Source organism: Acartia tonsa, chromosome 13, assembly GCF_053477335.1.
Source record: "Acartia tonsa isolate MP-2025a chromosome 13, ASM5347733v1, whole genome shotgun sequence".
NCBI classification, from domain to species: domain Eukaryota; kingdom Metazoa; phylum Arthropoda; class Copepoda; order Calanoida; family Acartiidae; genus Acartia; species Acartia tonsa.
The window spans coordinates 27,628,651-27,643,899 of NC_137272.1; the positions used below are offsets into that span (position 1 = coordinate 27,628,651).

The 15,249-nt window shown below is 32.4% G+C and overlaps 1 protein-coding gene across 1 annotated transcript; it reads right to left on the reverse strand.

Annotated features, from left to right (window-relative positions):
- Positions 1–174: 174 nt before the first annotated feature.
- Positions 175–15,173, reverse strand: Tgt (tRNA-guanine transglycosylase). The gene is made up of 13 exons (XM_080145281.1): positions 14,599–15,173; positions 13,598–13,642; positions 13,035–13,077; positions 9,564–9,643; positions 9,109–9,240; positions 8,755–8,816; positions 8,211–8,308; positions 7,668–7,729; positions 7,344–7,465; positions 6,691–6,884; positions 6,188–6,263; positions 5,369–5,440; positions 175–615 (listed from the first exon to the last, which is right to left on the reverse strand). The coding sequence occupies exons 1-13, from the start codon at positions 14,747–14,749 to the stop codon at positions 535–537; spliced, it is 1,218 nt and encodes a 405-aa protein (XP_080001407.1). The 5' UTR covers positions 14,750–15,173; the 3' UTR covers positions 175–534.
- Positions 15,174–15,249: the final 76 nt, after the last annotated feature.

The following is a 15,249-nucleotide window of genomic DNA, read 5'->3' on the forward strand; positions in this document are numbered from 1 at the left end:
TATTCCCTATTGAATAGAACAATAGAGAAATTTTTTTTTTTTTTTTGATAACCGTACCTGCATTATCTAAAAAAAATACGAAATTTCTATCAAACGCTTTGTTTGGCTCAAACTGACAAAAATTAAAAAAAAATTAAAAAAAAATATAATTATAATAATAATGTTTTCTATAGGTACAAGGTAAAGGTTAAGAACAATCTATACCATTAAACAAAGGAAGAAGTCATTCTTTACAGGTTGATTTATTATAATTATATTTTTTTTTATTTGTGTCAGTTTGAGCCAAACAAAGCGTTTGATAGAAATTTCAGATATTCCAGGTACGGTTATCAAAAAAAAAAAAAAAAATTTCTTCCCTATTGTTCTATTCAATAGGAAATACAAATATATAGAGCACCTTATCGTTCTACTACTATTTTTAGGCCTTATAACACACACCTTTACGGGATTTACTAGAAAATGACCTCTCCCTTTATCCTCCATTGTATTTAGATCCCTAGACATTATCACAATAAAAATAGTTAAAAACTACATCTATTTTGTCAAAGAAATGCCCACACTATTAAAAGCTTTTTCTGCCCAGTCAGGATAATCTTTTTCGGGAAATAACCTGCAGTATTTACAATAATGTGGAAATTTTCTCAATTAGGACGATTAGGCATAACAACACTCTAGGGCTAAAGTTTTTATTTTTCTATTCCGCTTAAATGCAAGAAATGTAGGGAGGGAGGGGTCATTGGGCTGTTTATTACATAAGTCCCCAGAGTTTTATAATAACGTTTCCTTATTCATTGAGACTATTGATGAATTTTGATTGGTTGGTTCATTAAAAACGTTTTAACCACCAATCGTAATCTACAGAAGGAGTAATCTTGTGTATCATTTTTGGGGATGTATACAGGGAGTAAGGGAGGGGACAATGGGCAGTTAATTCAATTTTATAGTTGTGACCCTTTAAGGTTGAAAACCCAGATATTTCCAGATAAAACAAGTATTTGCAATATAGCAACCTTTAGTGGAAATTTTTGACTTTTTGAATTGTTTTTAATTCGAAATGCACCATCCTTAAACTGATGCTTTACTACAAGCCTTTGATTCTAGAGATCAAAACCCTTGTTTACAATTCATTTCCATAATTGTTATTATTTAAACTTCGGAAAATTAAGGAAACGTACCATTTTACTTTTACAACTTCTTTTACCCAAATTTTTTTATTGTATTTATTAAAAAGCTTAGACATGAAAAAGCCTTTAAATAAGGGGGGGGGGGGGGGGAAGTTTTGCCACTTTCGCGTAATCCGTGATTATTAGGCTAGGTATTGATGTGAGACTATAGGTTATTTGGGATAAAAGTTTACTTTTGGGTAGTACTTCACGTATATTTAATCATTTTTTGGATAGGTCTCCAGGTTCAGGTGCTGCAGGCTGGAAGGTGGTTTCTGGACAGGTAAAAAAAATTTAAAATTTTTGTTTGAAGAGTTAGAGATCAAATTATTAAACAAAATATGCATCTTTATGGATATTATTGACATATAAGAAGAAAAAATTGAAATCGGCCTCCAGGTTCAAGTGCTGCAGGCCTCCAGGTCCACTCTGGACAGGTAAAAAAACAAGTTTTTTATTTGAAGAGTTAGAGGTCAACTTATAAAACAAAATATGCATATTTTTTTATATTATTGACATATTTGAAGAAAAAATTTAAATCGGCCTAAAGGTTCAAGTGCTGCAGGCCTCCAGGTCCACTCTGGACAGGTAAAAAAAAACAAGTTTTTTTATTTGAAGAGTTAGAGGTCTACTTATTAAACAGAATATGCATTTTTATGGATATTATTGAAATATCAGAAGAAAAAATTAAAATCGGCCTCCAGGTTCAAGTGCTGCAGGCCTCCAGGTCCACTCTGGACAGGTAAAAAAACAAGTTTTTTTTTATTTGAAGAGTTAGAGGTCAACTTATTAAACAGAATATGCATATTTTTTTATATCATTGACATATTTAAAGAAAAAATTAAAATCGGCCTCCAGGTTTAGGTGCTGCAGGCCTCCAGGTCCACTCTGGACAGGTAAAAAAAAAGTTTTTTATTTGAAGAGTTAGAGGTCAACTTATAAAACAGAATATGCATCTTTTTTGATATTATTGACATATAAGAAGAAAAAATTAAAATCGACCTCCAGGTTCAGGTGGTGCAGGCCTCCAGGTCCACTCTGGACAGGTAAAAAATCAAATTTTTTATTTGAAGAGTTAGAGGTCAACTTATAAAACAGAATATGCATATTTTTTTATATTATGGACATATTTGAAGAAAAAATTAAAATCGGCCTCCAGGTTCAGGTGCTGCAGGCCTCCAGGTCAACTCAGGACGGGTAAAAAAATAAAAAAATTTATTTGAAGAGTTAGAGGTCAACTTATAAAACAGAATATGCATTTTTTTGTTATTATTGACATATTTGAAGAAAAAATTAAAATTTGCCTCCAGGTTCACGTGCTGCAGGCCTTCAGGTGCACTCTGGGCAGGTAAAACAATCAAATTTTTTATTTGAAGAGTTAGAGTTCAGTTTTTAAAACAACATTAGCTTCTTTTTAGATAAAATTGGCGCCCAGGTTTAGGTGCTGCAGGCTTCCAGGTGAACTTTAGAGACTATTTTCAGGTATATTTCCTATTTATTTGATTTCCCCCCTACTTTTTTTTCTATTGTATATGGTAGTTATCATATTCATTGAAATTTTTTGATGGATCCCAGTGACCGCTGTTGGCCATTGGCCAGGTAAATATCCAGGTAATTTTTGAATTTAGAGGAAAGGTATGTATTTAAAAAATGGTTAAAATAAGATAATATAGTAAAATTAATCATTTAAGGCCTCAAAATGTGTGTCCAGACAGGCTCCAGGTCCTTTAATTTCACTATATTATTATATTTTAAGTTTTAAACTTATTCTATTTCGAAATCTTTCTTCTAAATTCCAAAATAACCATTTGAGATATTCACCTGGCCGGCAACAACCAGCGTTCACCAGGATCCAGGTAAAAGTGTCACTGTCCATATAAAAAAGTAAAAATGTATGATACCTACCTACCATGTTTTAAAACAGGAAAAAAGCAAAAATACCTGAAAATGAAAGCCTGCAGCACCTAAACTTGAAGGCCGATTTTAATTTTATCTTCAAGTATATTTAATATATCCAAAACAATGCATATTTTGTTTTATAAGTTGACCTGTAACTTTCCAGATAAAAAGACTTAATTTATACCTGTCCAGAGTGGACCTGGAGGCCTGCAGGATCTGAGTCCGATTTTAATTTTTTCTTCAAATATGTCCATAATATAAAAAAAGAAGCATATTCTGTTTTATAAGTTGACCTCTAACTCTTCAAATAATTTTTATTTTATTTTTTACCTTTCCAGAGTGGACCTAGAGGCCTACAGCACCTGAACCTTTAGGCCGATTTTAATTTTTTCTTCAAACATGTCAATAACATCAAAAAAGATGCATATTCTGTTTTTTAAGTTGTCCTCTAACTCTTCAAATAAAAAATTTGATTTTTTACCTGTCCAGAGTGGACCTGGAGGCCTGCAGCACCTGAACCTGAGGGCTGATTTTAATTTTTTTATTCAAAAATGTCAATAATACAAAAAAAGATGCATATTCTGTTTTATAAGTTGACCTCTAACTCTTCAAATAAAAAAAAATATTTTTTTACCTGTTCAGAGTGGACCTGGAGGCTAGCAGCACCTGAACCTGGAGGCCGATTTTAATGTTTTCTTCAAATATGTCAATAATATCAAAAAATATGCATATTCTGTTTTATAAGTTGACCTCTAACTCTTTAAATAAAATTTTTTTTTATTTTTTACCTTTCCAGATTGGACCTGGATGCCTGCAGCACCTAAACCTGGAGGCCGATTTTAATTTTTTCTTCAAATATGTCAATAATATTAAAAAATATGCATATTCTGTTTTATAAGTTGACCTCTAACTCTTCAAATAAAAAACTTGTTTTTTTACCTGTCCAGAGTGGACCTGGAGGCCTGCAGCACTTGAACCTGGAGGCCGATTTTAATTTTTTCTTCAAAAATGTCAATAATATAAAAAAAGATGCATATTCTGTTTTATAAGTTGACCTCTAACTCTTCAAATAAAAAATTTGATTTTTACCTGTCCAGAGTTGACCTGGAGGCCTGCAGCACCTGAACCTGGAGGCCGATTTCAATTTTTTCTTCTTACATGTCAATAATATCCATAAAGATGCATATTTTGTTTCATAATTTGATCTCTAACTCTTCAAACAAAAATTTTAAATTTTTTTTACCTGTCCAGAAACCACTTTCCAGCCTGCAGCACCTGAACCTGGAGACCTATCCAAAAAATGATTAAATATACGTGAAGTACTACCCAAAAGTAAACTTTTATCCCAAATAACCTATAGTCTCACATCAATACCTAGCCTAATAATCACGGATTACGCGAAAGTGGCAAAACTTCCCCCCCCCCCCTTATATTACAAAACTTGCTAAAACAATTTCCTTCCTACAGAACTTTTAACTCAAGTTATTTCATTTAACGAAATAAAAATGAGATACCTTGCGTCAAAATTTCATACTACATAAATAAAATAGTTGAGAATATAAGTACATCTTAATTTTAAAGATCTTAAGGTTTAAGTAACATATCTTAGGATAACTGGTAGCTGCGCTCCTAGCATCCAGGACAGAAAAATAAAATAACACCATCTTGAGATTTTAATGATAAACAAACCTTGAACAACTCAGGACTTCGTGAATTTTCCCTAAAATTTTGAAATTAATCGGATCATTAATTACATAAATATTAAGCTAAAGACAAAAAACTTTTGCCTTTACATTAAATCAATAAGAAACATCTAACATGTCTAAAGTAACGAAAAGAGCTAACCGTTACGGACGTACAAATGTGCGGGACCTAATTATAGGAAGGCTTTGCTCATAATAACTAATAATCTTAATATAATTTCTTTCTAGAACGCACTAATCGGAATGAATTAACATTAAACAAGAATTAGATATAAAAAATGTAATGATTCAATTTACAAAATAATTTTCAAAATCAAAATATTCTGTCTGCTTGTTATTGTTTATCTTTTTGTTGACGCGCTAGTTTGCCGCGAGATTATGCATGATTTTGCGTGACGTCATTCATAATTGGTCCCCAAGATTGGTTAGAAACTGCTAAATTCTTGCATGTTCCCTTTAAGCCAGTCCCCAAAGTCTGAGACTCCTAAAAATTGAATATCCGATCCATTGTCCCCTCCCTTACTCCCTGGGATGTATATCAATTTATCGGCCATTGTCTTATCTTTGTATATCCCTGAAGAAAAGTTGCACATTATCCCTGAGCATAAACTGAGCCACATATTCTGGAAACCTGTCTTCTATAATTGAATCCCTTGCTTCTTTCATAAGTCTCAGCTAGTTTTTAAAAAATACTATACTTTAGCTTTTGTTCTTCTTATTACATAACTATGAAACGATTGAATAACTAATTCAAAGTCGCCCTTTCCAAATTCAATATAAAAGAAAAAGGTTTTTCTTCTGTGGGCGATTTCTCATAGTGGGGTGTGGTTCGGTACCCTCCCCCAAAATAGTTTTAAAAAGGCCTTTCAATGACCTATATGAAGCTACAGTGTAAAGGAGAAACATATGAGTATAACGTTTAGCGAGATCCTTAGGGACAAGCACAAACAGACACAGAACCCGTTACTTTATTTAAGAACTAGCAGCTACGCCCCTAGAGGCCTCTAGGGAACTTTAGTGGTGGGGAGTAGAACCCTCCACTTTCAATTTTAGTTTTAAAAGAAAAGTAAAAATAAATCGGGGGGAGGGGGGAATTTTTTAAAGGTGCGAATTTTCATGGGAGGGTGTTTGTACCCATATACAAAATAGCCTAAAACCATCCCTGGGCCTTTAAGACGATTAACTGAAAAGTAGGACCTTATCGGTTCAGCGGTTAGCGAGATTCTTCGCTACAAACAAAAAAAAAAGCTTATTACTTTATATAATAGGATTTACCATCTTTTAGATTTTCTCTTAAGTTTTGCAGATTTTTCAAGATTATCCCATAAAATAGTATTATAGGTACTATACATTGATAGATTAAAGGACTAATAATCATTAAAAAATAAATCTAAAGTTGTTAAAATTAAAGTATTTATTTTCCTGATGTGCCACATTATGAACGGATAGAAGATGACAGGCGGACGCTTCTTTGGTAACAATTGTATGTAGATATGCTCTGTAATGATGGGGATTTAAGGATCAGAAAATAAAAATTCTAGGCTCATAAACAGACATTTAATCAAAAGTTTTTGTAATTAAGAAAATTAGGTAATTTCTTTTAACTCTTCATTTTAAAAAGGTTTATTAACATTCAACTCGTTTAAAAGTCGAGCACAGAAACCTCCCTCAAAATCATGAAATAAATTGAAAATAAGAGGGGGGAAGGGGATTTTCGTTTATATATTACTTTATGTGTATTTGGTACGCCTCGCATTATTAGGGTACTGCAAGATTAGGTCCGTATTTTAATTTGTGAAAAAATCATGGGTGGGGGTGTCAGTGCTCGACAGGCTTTTTCAGGAAAAGCACAGGAGTACTCCCGCTATGCTCACTTTTTTTTTTGTTGCATAATCACCGTTATCCTGTAAATCCTTTAACCATGCCTTGTGTAATTTTTGCACGTTGAACAAGGACAATTCTCATCAATAGGGCGGAAATCCATTTTATATTGCGACTTTTTCAATATTAATTCACCAGGATGGTCGAACACCAATGCTGTACCGAACCTGGCCGTTCTTGTCGGAAAGACACAGTCAAACATGTCGCTGCCCATTGCTACACATGCGATCATATCAACCTTTAGGTCAACAAAGTGATGTTTAATAATAAAAATTCTGTGTATATGGAAGATTGATTTTATTTTCCAGTATGGCTTCGAAACCTATCAATATCCACTGGATTAGAACCGGTTTTCAGCGATACTGAAAAATCATGTACAGCATCTTATTACAGACAATTTTCAACGAATATCAAATTAAAAATAATAAAATCAATACCAGTTTTGTTAGCCCGGTGTTCAGCTCCTGTGGTCTAACAAAACTGGTATTAATCTTATAATTTTTTATTTTAATATACGCGGATTTTAATACGATGCGATAAATAAATTAATTGTCTATAAACAGTTAAATAGTGACATTATAATTTTATTCTCTTTAACAAAGCAATTATCTATGATTTTAGCAGCAAAGCTACTCTATAATTAACTTTTTGATAAATAAAAAGTAATATATCATTTAACAAACATCCTTCGGCCTGCCTGATGTCCCACGCCCATAACATATCTAGGTTTATCCTCGGGTAGGTTTTCTGCGGATACGCGGACAATTTTACAGAAGGTTTCCTTGTCCTCGCCTCCAGATAAGCCTCCGATTGCGTATCCTTGTGCCAAGCTTTATATTCAACAAACTAATTTAATGAGGATTTTTTGGGTTAGTGTTTAAAAGCCCGCAAAATAAGAGCTCAAAAACACATTTGTTTTCCTCCAAAAACCGTCAGACGGACAACAGAACGTACGGATATACTCTTGGTATAAAAAAGCTGCGCTACTAAAAACTAAAATTTTTGTTTATAAAGCCATTGCCTGGAACATTGCGCTTAGTTAATTGATTTGCACAATCCTTTCTTTTGGTTTCATCTAATCCACCCTAATCAATATCAATACAGATTTTCTATTTGAAGATTCATGTGACAATTAGGTAGTATCATCTAGAAGCATAGCAACTCAATAATGAATAAAGACAGCTTATATCAATAACGTAATAAAGTCGGGAAAAAATCACGAAATCTATACGTGATCTTCAGCTGTCGTTGGGGGGCAACATAAAGTTAATTAAATTTACGACCTCTCCATTTGCCCCACAATATTATTTAAGATTTATTTCACTTGTTGGTTATACCTAATATTTACAATAAAATGAGTAGGTTAGTATGGCCGATTAAAAATTTTATTTTAATACCTAATCCTTAAATTATAATTCAGAAATATTTTAATTTTATGATTACTATAATTACTGCCTTAAAAAGTAAGTGCAACCACATTAGAAATATTCTATAATACCCTTAAAAAATGAGCTGTAAAACGTCATAATATCAATCTTTAAGGCCTTCATTAAAAATGTGTATTCCCTGAACGATTGGAAACAAGTTTTGTTTATCTGGATGTGTGTGTGCCTCGATACATCTGTCCAACCAGCGCACAGTTCGATGCCTGGCCTCTTCAAACCTGTGCACAGACAATTAAAGTTTTTTATTGATGTTTAAAATATCAGACTGAAAAATGAGCGGTTTCCCTCAAGGTGCCAAATAGATGCATATAATTTAAATTAATTGAAATTACGGAGGAATTTGTACTTTTGATCATATTTTTGATAGGTTAGGTTATATTGGGTACAAGGCAGCCCCGTATGTACAGACAACCCCAATGTTTTGGCTCCCAGCAAAGGTTGGGCATCACATTTAGAATTGCAAAATTGATCATGAACAACGTAATAAAAACTGGTTATAGATAGAGGGAATATTAATCTTAGTGAACATTAAAATAGGTATATATCGCATCATATTATAGACAACTTTCCGCGGATATTAAAATGAAAAAGGGTTTTAATTAATATTTAATTGGTTTTGAAGCCATTCTGGAAAATGCACTGCATGTTTATATTGAATTGTTCCCTGTCTATATCTGTACAAACACTGTCAACAACGTCATCCAATTGCATCATTATGTCAGCACCTAAAAACAAGGACGTTTTTTTCCAATTGTAGCAAACCATAACAACTTTTGGCTACGAAGCTAAAATACTACAAAGCAGTACCCCCTCCCCCATCCCAAAAATTCAAGACAAAATCAGATGAAATTAACAAATATTTTTTTGAATTCATTTTCAGTTGTTGATTACAGCCGGTATGCTGTACTTCAAAACTTCTTTTTGGTGTGTCCGCAAACACATTGAGATAAATCTCGATAGGACGGACATACTCAGGTTATACAAAGTAGCTGCGCTACTATATTTCCTAATTTGTACCTATAGCTTGCTGTATTTCAATACTTCTTTCTGGTGTCAGCATACATTTGGATCCATCATACGGGGACTCGAAATTGACACCCTCTTCAGACACCTCGCTTAGCTTGCATAGAGATACCATTTGAAATCCGCCTGATTAGATTCAGATACATATATATATATATATATTAGTAGCATAGCAACCCTAAAAATCCAAAATGTCCAACTGTCTGTCCATTTGTTTTTTGTAAGAATTTTTTTTCTACATCCGAGTTAGAGATCCGTTTTTTTTTATGATGGTTCAGAGTAGGTATGCTATCTGGAACTTTTTTTAATATAGACTAATATATAGGTATGAATCATCATATGGACAATGACATACTTACAATTAAGACATTTTTATTAGAGATGCTTCCCTTAATCACCTTATTGTCCAAGGAATAACAATTTACATGACTAAACATATCTTTCTCTGCCTGAGTCAGTTAATAAAGAACGTGGCCAATTCATGAACTTGTGTAGGCCTCCATTGGCTTTCAGGACCTCTTCTCCGGGTCTGCACACAATACAATTATCCATTTCATTCAGGGATTTTAAGGGATAAGACAATGGTCGATAAATTAATAAACATCCCAATGATGATGAACAAAATCAAAGTTTTGGTTGATTAGTTTATTCGCTTCTGGTTTTGGAATTGATAAAAGTACCCAAAGTTTTTAAGCCAACGATTAAAAAAACACAGCTAAATAACTTTGGGTGCCAGTGTAATTTATAGTCCATTGTCCCTTCCCTACCAAAAGTTAATAATTCTATAATGGAGATAAAAAAATAAATATAATTTTAAGATATCTTTTTTGTTTACTAGTGTTGTAATCTAAAAAGACTTGCCACAACAATAAGTTATCATAGGCAGAAACTAGTATAACTTACCTATACTTTTGCTGGATACATTGCCTTCCCCCCTTCCCCTAGGTGCCCCCCACCAATTGATCATTGACGCGCACAGCATGCAAATTTTTTAACATCCCCCTTACATTTAAAAGGGTGAGACTTTAAACCCTATCCACAATGCAGCAAATGTACGTTTTTATGGACATTTTAACTATGTCTACTAAAAGCTTTATAAATCGATAAATTCTTGGGATAAATCAATGCAGAATACCAATTTAGAATCGCCAATGCAATGAGAAAACAGTAGATCCATTTTTTAATTAGCTAATTTAATTATGAATTTTATTATTTTTTCAACATCAAAACATAGCCTAAAATAAATTATAGAATTTTGTTTAAGTTTACCCTTTTAATAAAGTAACAGGATCTGTGTGCGTCAGTGTGTACTGTAGGATCTCGCTAATCGCTGAACTGATATTATTATCCTTTACAATGTAGCTTCACACAGATCCTGGGAAGGTTTATAACTATTGGGGAGGGGGGGGGGGGCAACACTCTCACAAGAGAAATCGCCCCTAGAAAATAAATACTCATCCCCCCCCAAAAAAATTTCTTTTTAAATTTAAAAACTAAAATATAAAATGGGATAGGTCAAAATCATCACCCCCCCCCCCATATCTCAAGTGCCACATAGTCGCTATATACTAGCTATAAATTAAAACATAATTATTTAGTCTAACGGTTTGTACCACAACTATTCAACTGGGAGTTGTCAGTAGGTCTATCTGTCCCTAAAAGATAAGCAGTAAAATAATTATACTTCGTTGTTTGATGACAGATTTTAAATCTTTAGGTAAATGCTTAATAACTTAGAATTAGTTTAGAAATCTCTATATTAAAGTGTCAAACTTGTTGATTTATTATTAAACTTCCCAAGGAATGACTTTCTTTTATTGGTCTGGTACTTATAGACTTTATCATTCTTGCTAATTAATATGCAATACATTAAAATGTTTTTTTAAAAATCTAAAATTAAATTTTAACAACCCTTTATAAATAAGTTAAAAAATTGTTTGCCTGCCTGTATTAAGAGAGATCACTAAATGCTCATGCAGCTTCTTAATGTCAGGCTAAAGTTTAAAATATTATGTGTATACTGCTTAACTCTAGTCCTACCAAGATAAACCGTCCTTGAAAAAATAACTCTTTACCCAAGTTTTAAATTTAAAACAAAAACTAAGGAGAAGTCTTGGCATTCCCTCTTCTCTAGGTGACTAGAATGATAAAAAATTGAAAATTTCCATATGTAGAAAGCAATAAAAATATTAAAGAATTGGACAAACAGACGAACAAATGAGTTACAGTGTAAATACGCCATAAAGGTTAGAGTCCAGGTTTTATCATAAAAACATTCTACAATCTATACGTGACACACAATACTAAAGAGATCAATTTCACCCTTATGTCCATGATAGAACATCAAATCTAATGAAGCAAGGAAATATTATTTTTCACAGAAAATTTCCATGACTCTCTGAGCATTCTTGACGGACTAAGTGAGATATATAAATGATGCTTATATAATTGTTATAGGAAATGTTAAAACAAGGACCAATTTTCTATCCTAAATAGCACCTAAGAAAAATATTTGACATTTAAAATTATAAGAGTATCTTCGTTAATAGGATTGTAAATGATTTTATTATAATGAAAAACCAAACTTTTTTTTCAAATCGTTGTGAGCATAATATTAATTACCCTTCTCTTTCAATAAAGGGGACAAAAATATTTCCTTTTGTATTTTTATTGCTCTTGTATAAAGAAATAGGGTTATTTATGTTGGTTTTCCTTTGCTACGCTAAATATAACTGCTAAGATAAATTAACAAATGCTTTGATAAAGTCAAATATTACACACTTTCTCACTAAGTAGGGACTGTATAAAAATGTGAATATACGAAAAAAAGCCTCTTGGGTAAACATTGGACCCACTTTTTTATCATTATTATAACCTTGCTAAATTATAAATGTATGTGGGAAGGTTACCCAAGCGGCTTTTTTTGAGAAATAACCTAAAGAACATAAAATAAACGTAAAAATGAAACATATGAAAAAAACAATTATTTTAGAAAAAATGCCTTTAATTCATAATAATGATACAAAAAATATATCTTTTTCGGGTTTTTTATTTAGTACTAACATTGCCATTACTTATTTTAACAATTAAAAGCGACTAGAAAATTAATTTATATGTTAAAACATTGCTCAATTGACATAAGGTCGAAATTTTTAAATTCCTTGAATTGAGATAATTTCTTGTTTAGGTAGCCAACTTCAACGAGCTGGTACTCAGTCAATTTTAGATATTTTCTAAAAATTTCAACTGCTAGTTTCATCATTATGCTTATATTATATATTAATTAAAAGATGAGGTTCAAATTCGATGGTTAAAAATTTTGAAATGTCCAGCTTTGCTGCACTGTGAGCTATCACCCCCCTTGGGTGTATTAAGAGGGTTAAGTGGAGTGTAGAGGGATAGACACCTATGGGGGTACGTGTATCCAATCCCTCTTAATTTTGCATTGGGGAGGGGGTGGCATACACCCCCTTTTTGCACGCCTCTGCATTAAAGGTTTTAATAGTTATTTCTCGCATCGTATTATAAACAGCTTTTCGCGGATATAAAATGTAAAATTATAAGATTAAACCCAGTTTTTATCTAGGACTGAGATGTCGAAGTCACGTCCTAATCCACTGGATATTAATCGGTTTCGAATGAATACGAGAATAGTTATTTCTCGTATCGTATTATAAACCGCTTTCCGCGGATATAGAATGTACAATTATAAGATTAAAACTAGTTTTTTTAGCCCTGTGGTGCCGAAGGCACCGGCTAAAAAAACTGGTTTTAATCTTATGATTGTACATTTCTATATTCGTAGAAAACTGTATATAATACGATGCTAGACATAGTTTTTTCGTATGGATGAGAACCGGTTCCTATCCACCGGATTCGAATGAATACGAGAAAAGTTTTTTGTTTGATGGATAAATTGCCTGTTTCCCAGATGATATGTGTTTGCAAGTATTATTCTACAATCTAATTCAGAAATTTATTTATACAAAATTTTCTTAGCATAATTCTATATGTAAGTTAAAAAAAAATACATTTCACTTATCAATGGTGTTCTACATAAAAAAAAGTAAGCAAAAGTTCCAAAGTAATAAACTTTCTACGGCAAAATAAAGTATACACAATAGAATTTCATAAAAATATTTTTCTTATTAAATTTCTTAAATAATTTCATGGTAATAGAATACAAAATTGTGCAACAATTCTTTCTAATTGGTCGTTTAAAATTAGGTAACTCTACAAGTGTCTCGACTCTCAAAAATCAGCCATTTGACTTCATAATAAAGTCGGATTATCCATCTCTTTTTAAGGAATTTTCTTTCCCACTTCTCCTCTTTCTTTCTCATTTTTAATGACGTCACATGGCTGATTTTTGACACACTTTGTAAAGCTACAAAAAAGTCAATTTGTTACATTTCTAGACTTTTTCGTAATGCAAAATACCGAAATCATCATTCTACTCTTGTTTATTTTGTATACAATAAACCTAAATTTATTAGCTGTTGTGGAAGGATTCCTTTCAGGGTTCCCTAAGTTTAATACTTAAATAAGTTTTAATATCACAAATTTTTATTTATGAATTTATTAGTCCAGGGGATCTAAAGGGATAAGGCAATGGCCGATTATAATTGAAATAATTATACATTACCAATGATGACACACAAAATTATCCCTTCTGTAAATTAAATTTAGTGGTTGAAACGTTTGAACACTCAACTATATAAAAGCAACTTATCAAAATTCAGTAAAAGTCCCCAAATGTGTATAGCCAACGAAGAAGAAACCGTAATTATGAAACTTTGGGGACTAGTGTAATAAACAGTCCATTGTCCCTGAAATAGTCCTGATTTAGACATAGCAAACAATCCTATTTGACATAACTTGAAAATAATGAGCGTGCGGAAGGGGTGTGTGGATAACCCCTATTCTCACATATCTTTAATTTTCACTTAAACATCTCCTAATGCATTCCTCTCAATATACAAAAGCAATTTGTTATACACAACCCGATGCCATCTCAGTATTATTTTTAGGGGTCGTATTACACTTACATTCTGTTTAAGTGCCATTTGTTTTAAAAAATAAGTAAAGACGACATGAGGATTACCTAACACTAGAAAAAGGTAAACAGAAGGACTCTTTAGAGAGAGACAAGTATAAATAAAGTTACCCTCTAACACAAAGTTTATATAAACAAGGCGCTGTTTGTTTACATTTGTTAGCTTTTTATTATCAAACTTGGTATGGATTGTTGTAGTCATAGCGAAGATTAAATAAAAACACTTAAAAGTTATTGGTTTAAGTTTTAACATAATTGACAATGATGTATCGGTCCAAAGCTACTTATGAAAGACTAGTTTGTTGATATCTGTTAACATTTAAGTATCGAGCTTGTATTCTACCCATGACAAGAAATGAAAACCCTTTAAAGTTATTCTTTTAAATGCTAACTTTTTTAATAATGTTGTTATTTAAGTATCGATCCCTGTGTGCCAACTGGCATAAAAATTGGTGTGAGAACAGTAGAGTGTGGGAGGACCATATCAGCAGCTCTCGCGCGGCTAGTCGAACATTTGCCAACTATATTAAACCTGAGGGCAGTGTTGGTAGCACCCGTGGTACCGCTACCAACACACATTTTTCGTTCTTGTTTATCTGAAATAGTTTAAATGACACAACGTAAGTTAGAATTACAAAGTTAAAAATTTCAGTTTTATTATTAAATTAAGAAACATAATTTCAAAAGATATAAATACAGCATTAGGTAACAGTTTATCACATTTTTGGAAACTTAATGTTATGTAACATTTTTTTATGTAGTTTTTTACGCCAAATTATAATTCAGGGGTGTATATTCTGCACAAGATTTTTTCACCTGCCGCCAAAAAAATATTACATCCCCTCAAAGGTATTTTTTGTCTAAAGATGAGAGGACAAGTAGCTTTTTGCTGATTTCAAAATCTTTTCCCATATCTTCGGTGTTTTTGGTCCGATTTTTAAACTTTTTAATAATAACATCAGCTTATGTTTTCAGTACACTTTATTTTTCATCTACCCCCAAACCCCCCCTCCACAACTACCAAATTTTTATATCTTTACTCTCCCCCTTTAGCCGGGGACCCATGCAGAATATACAAC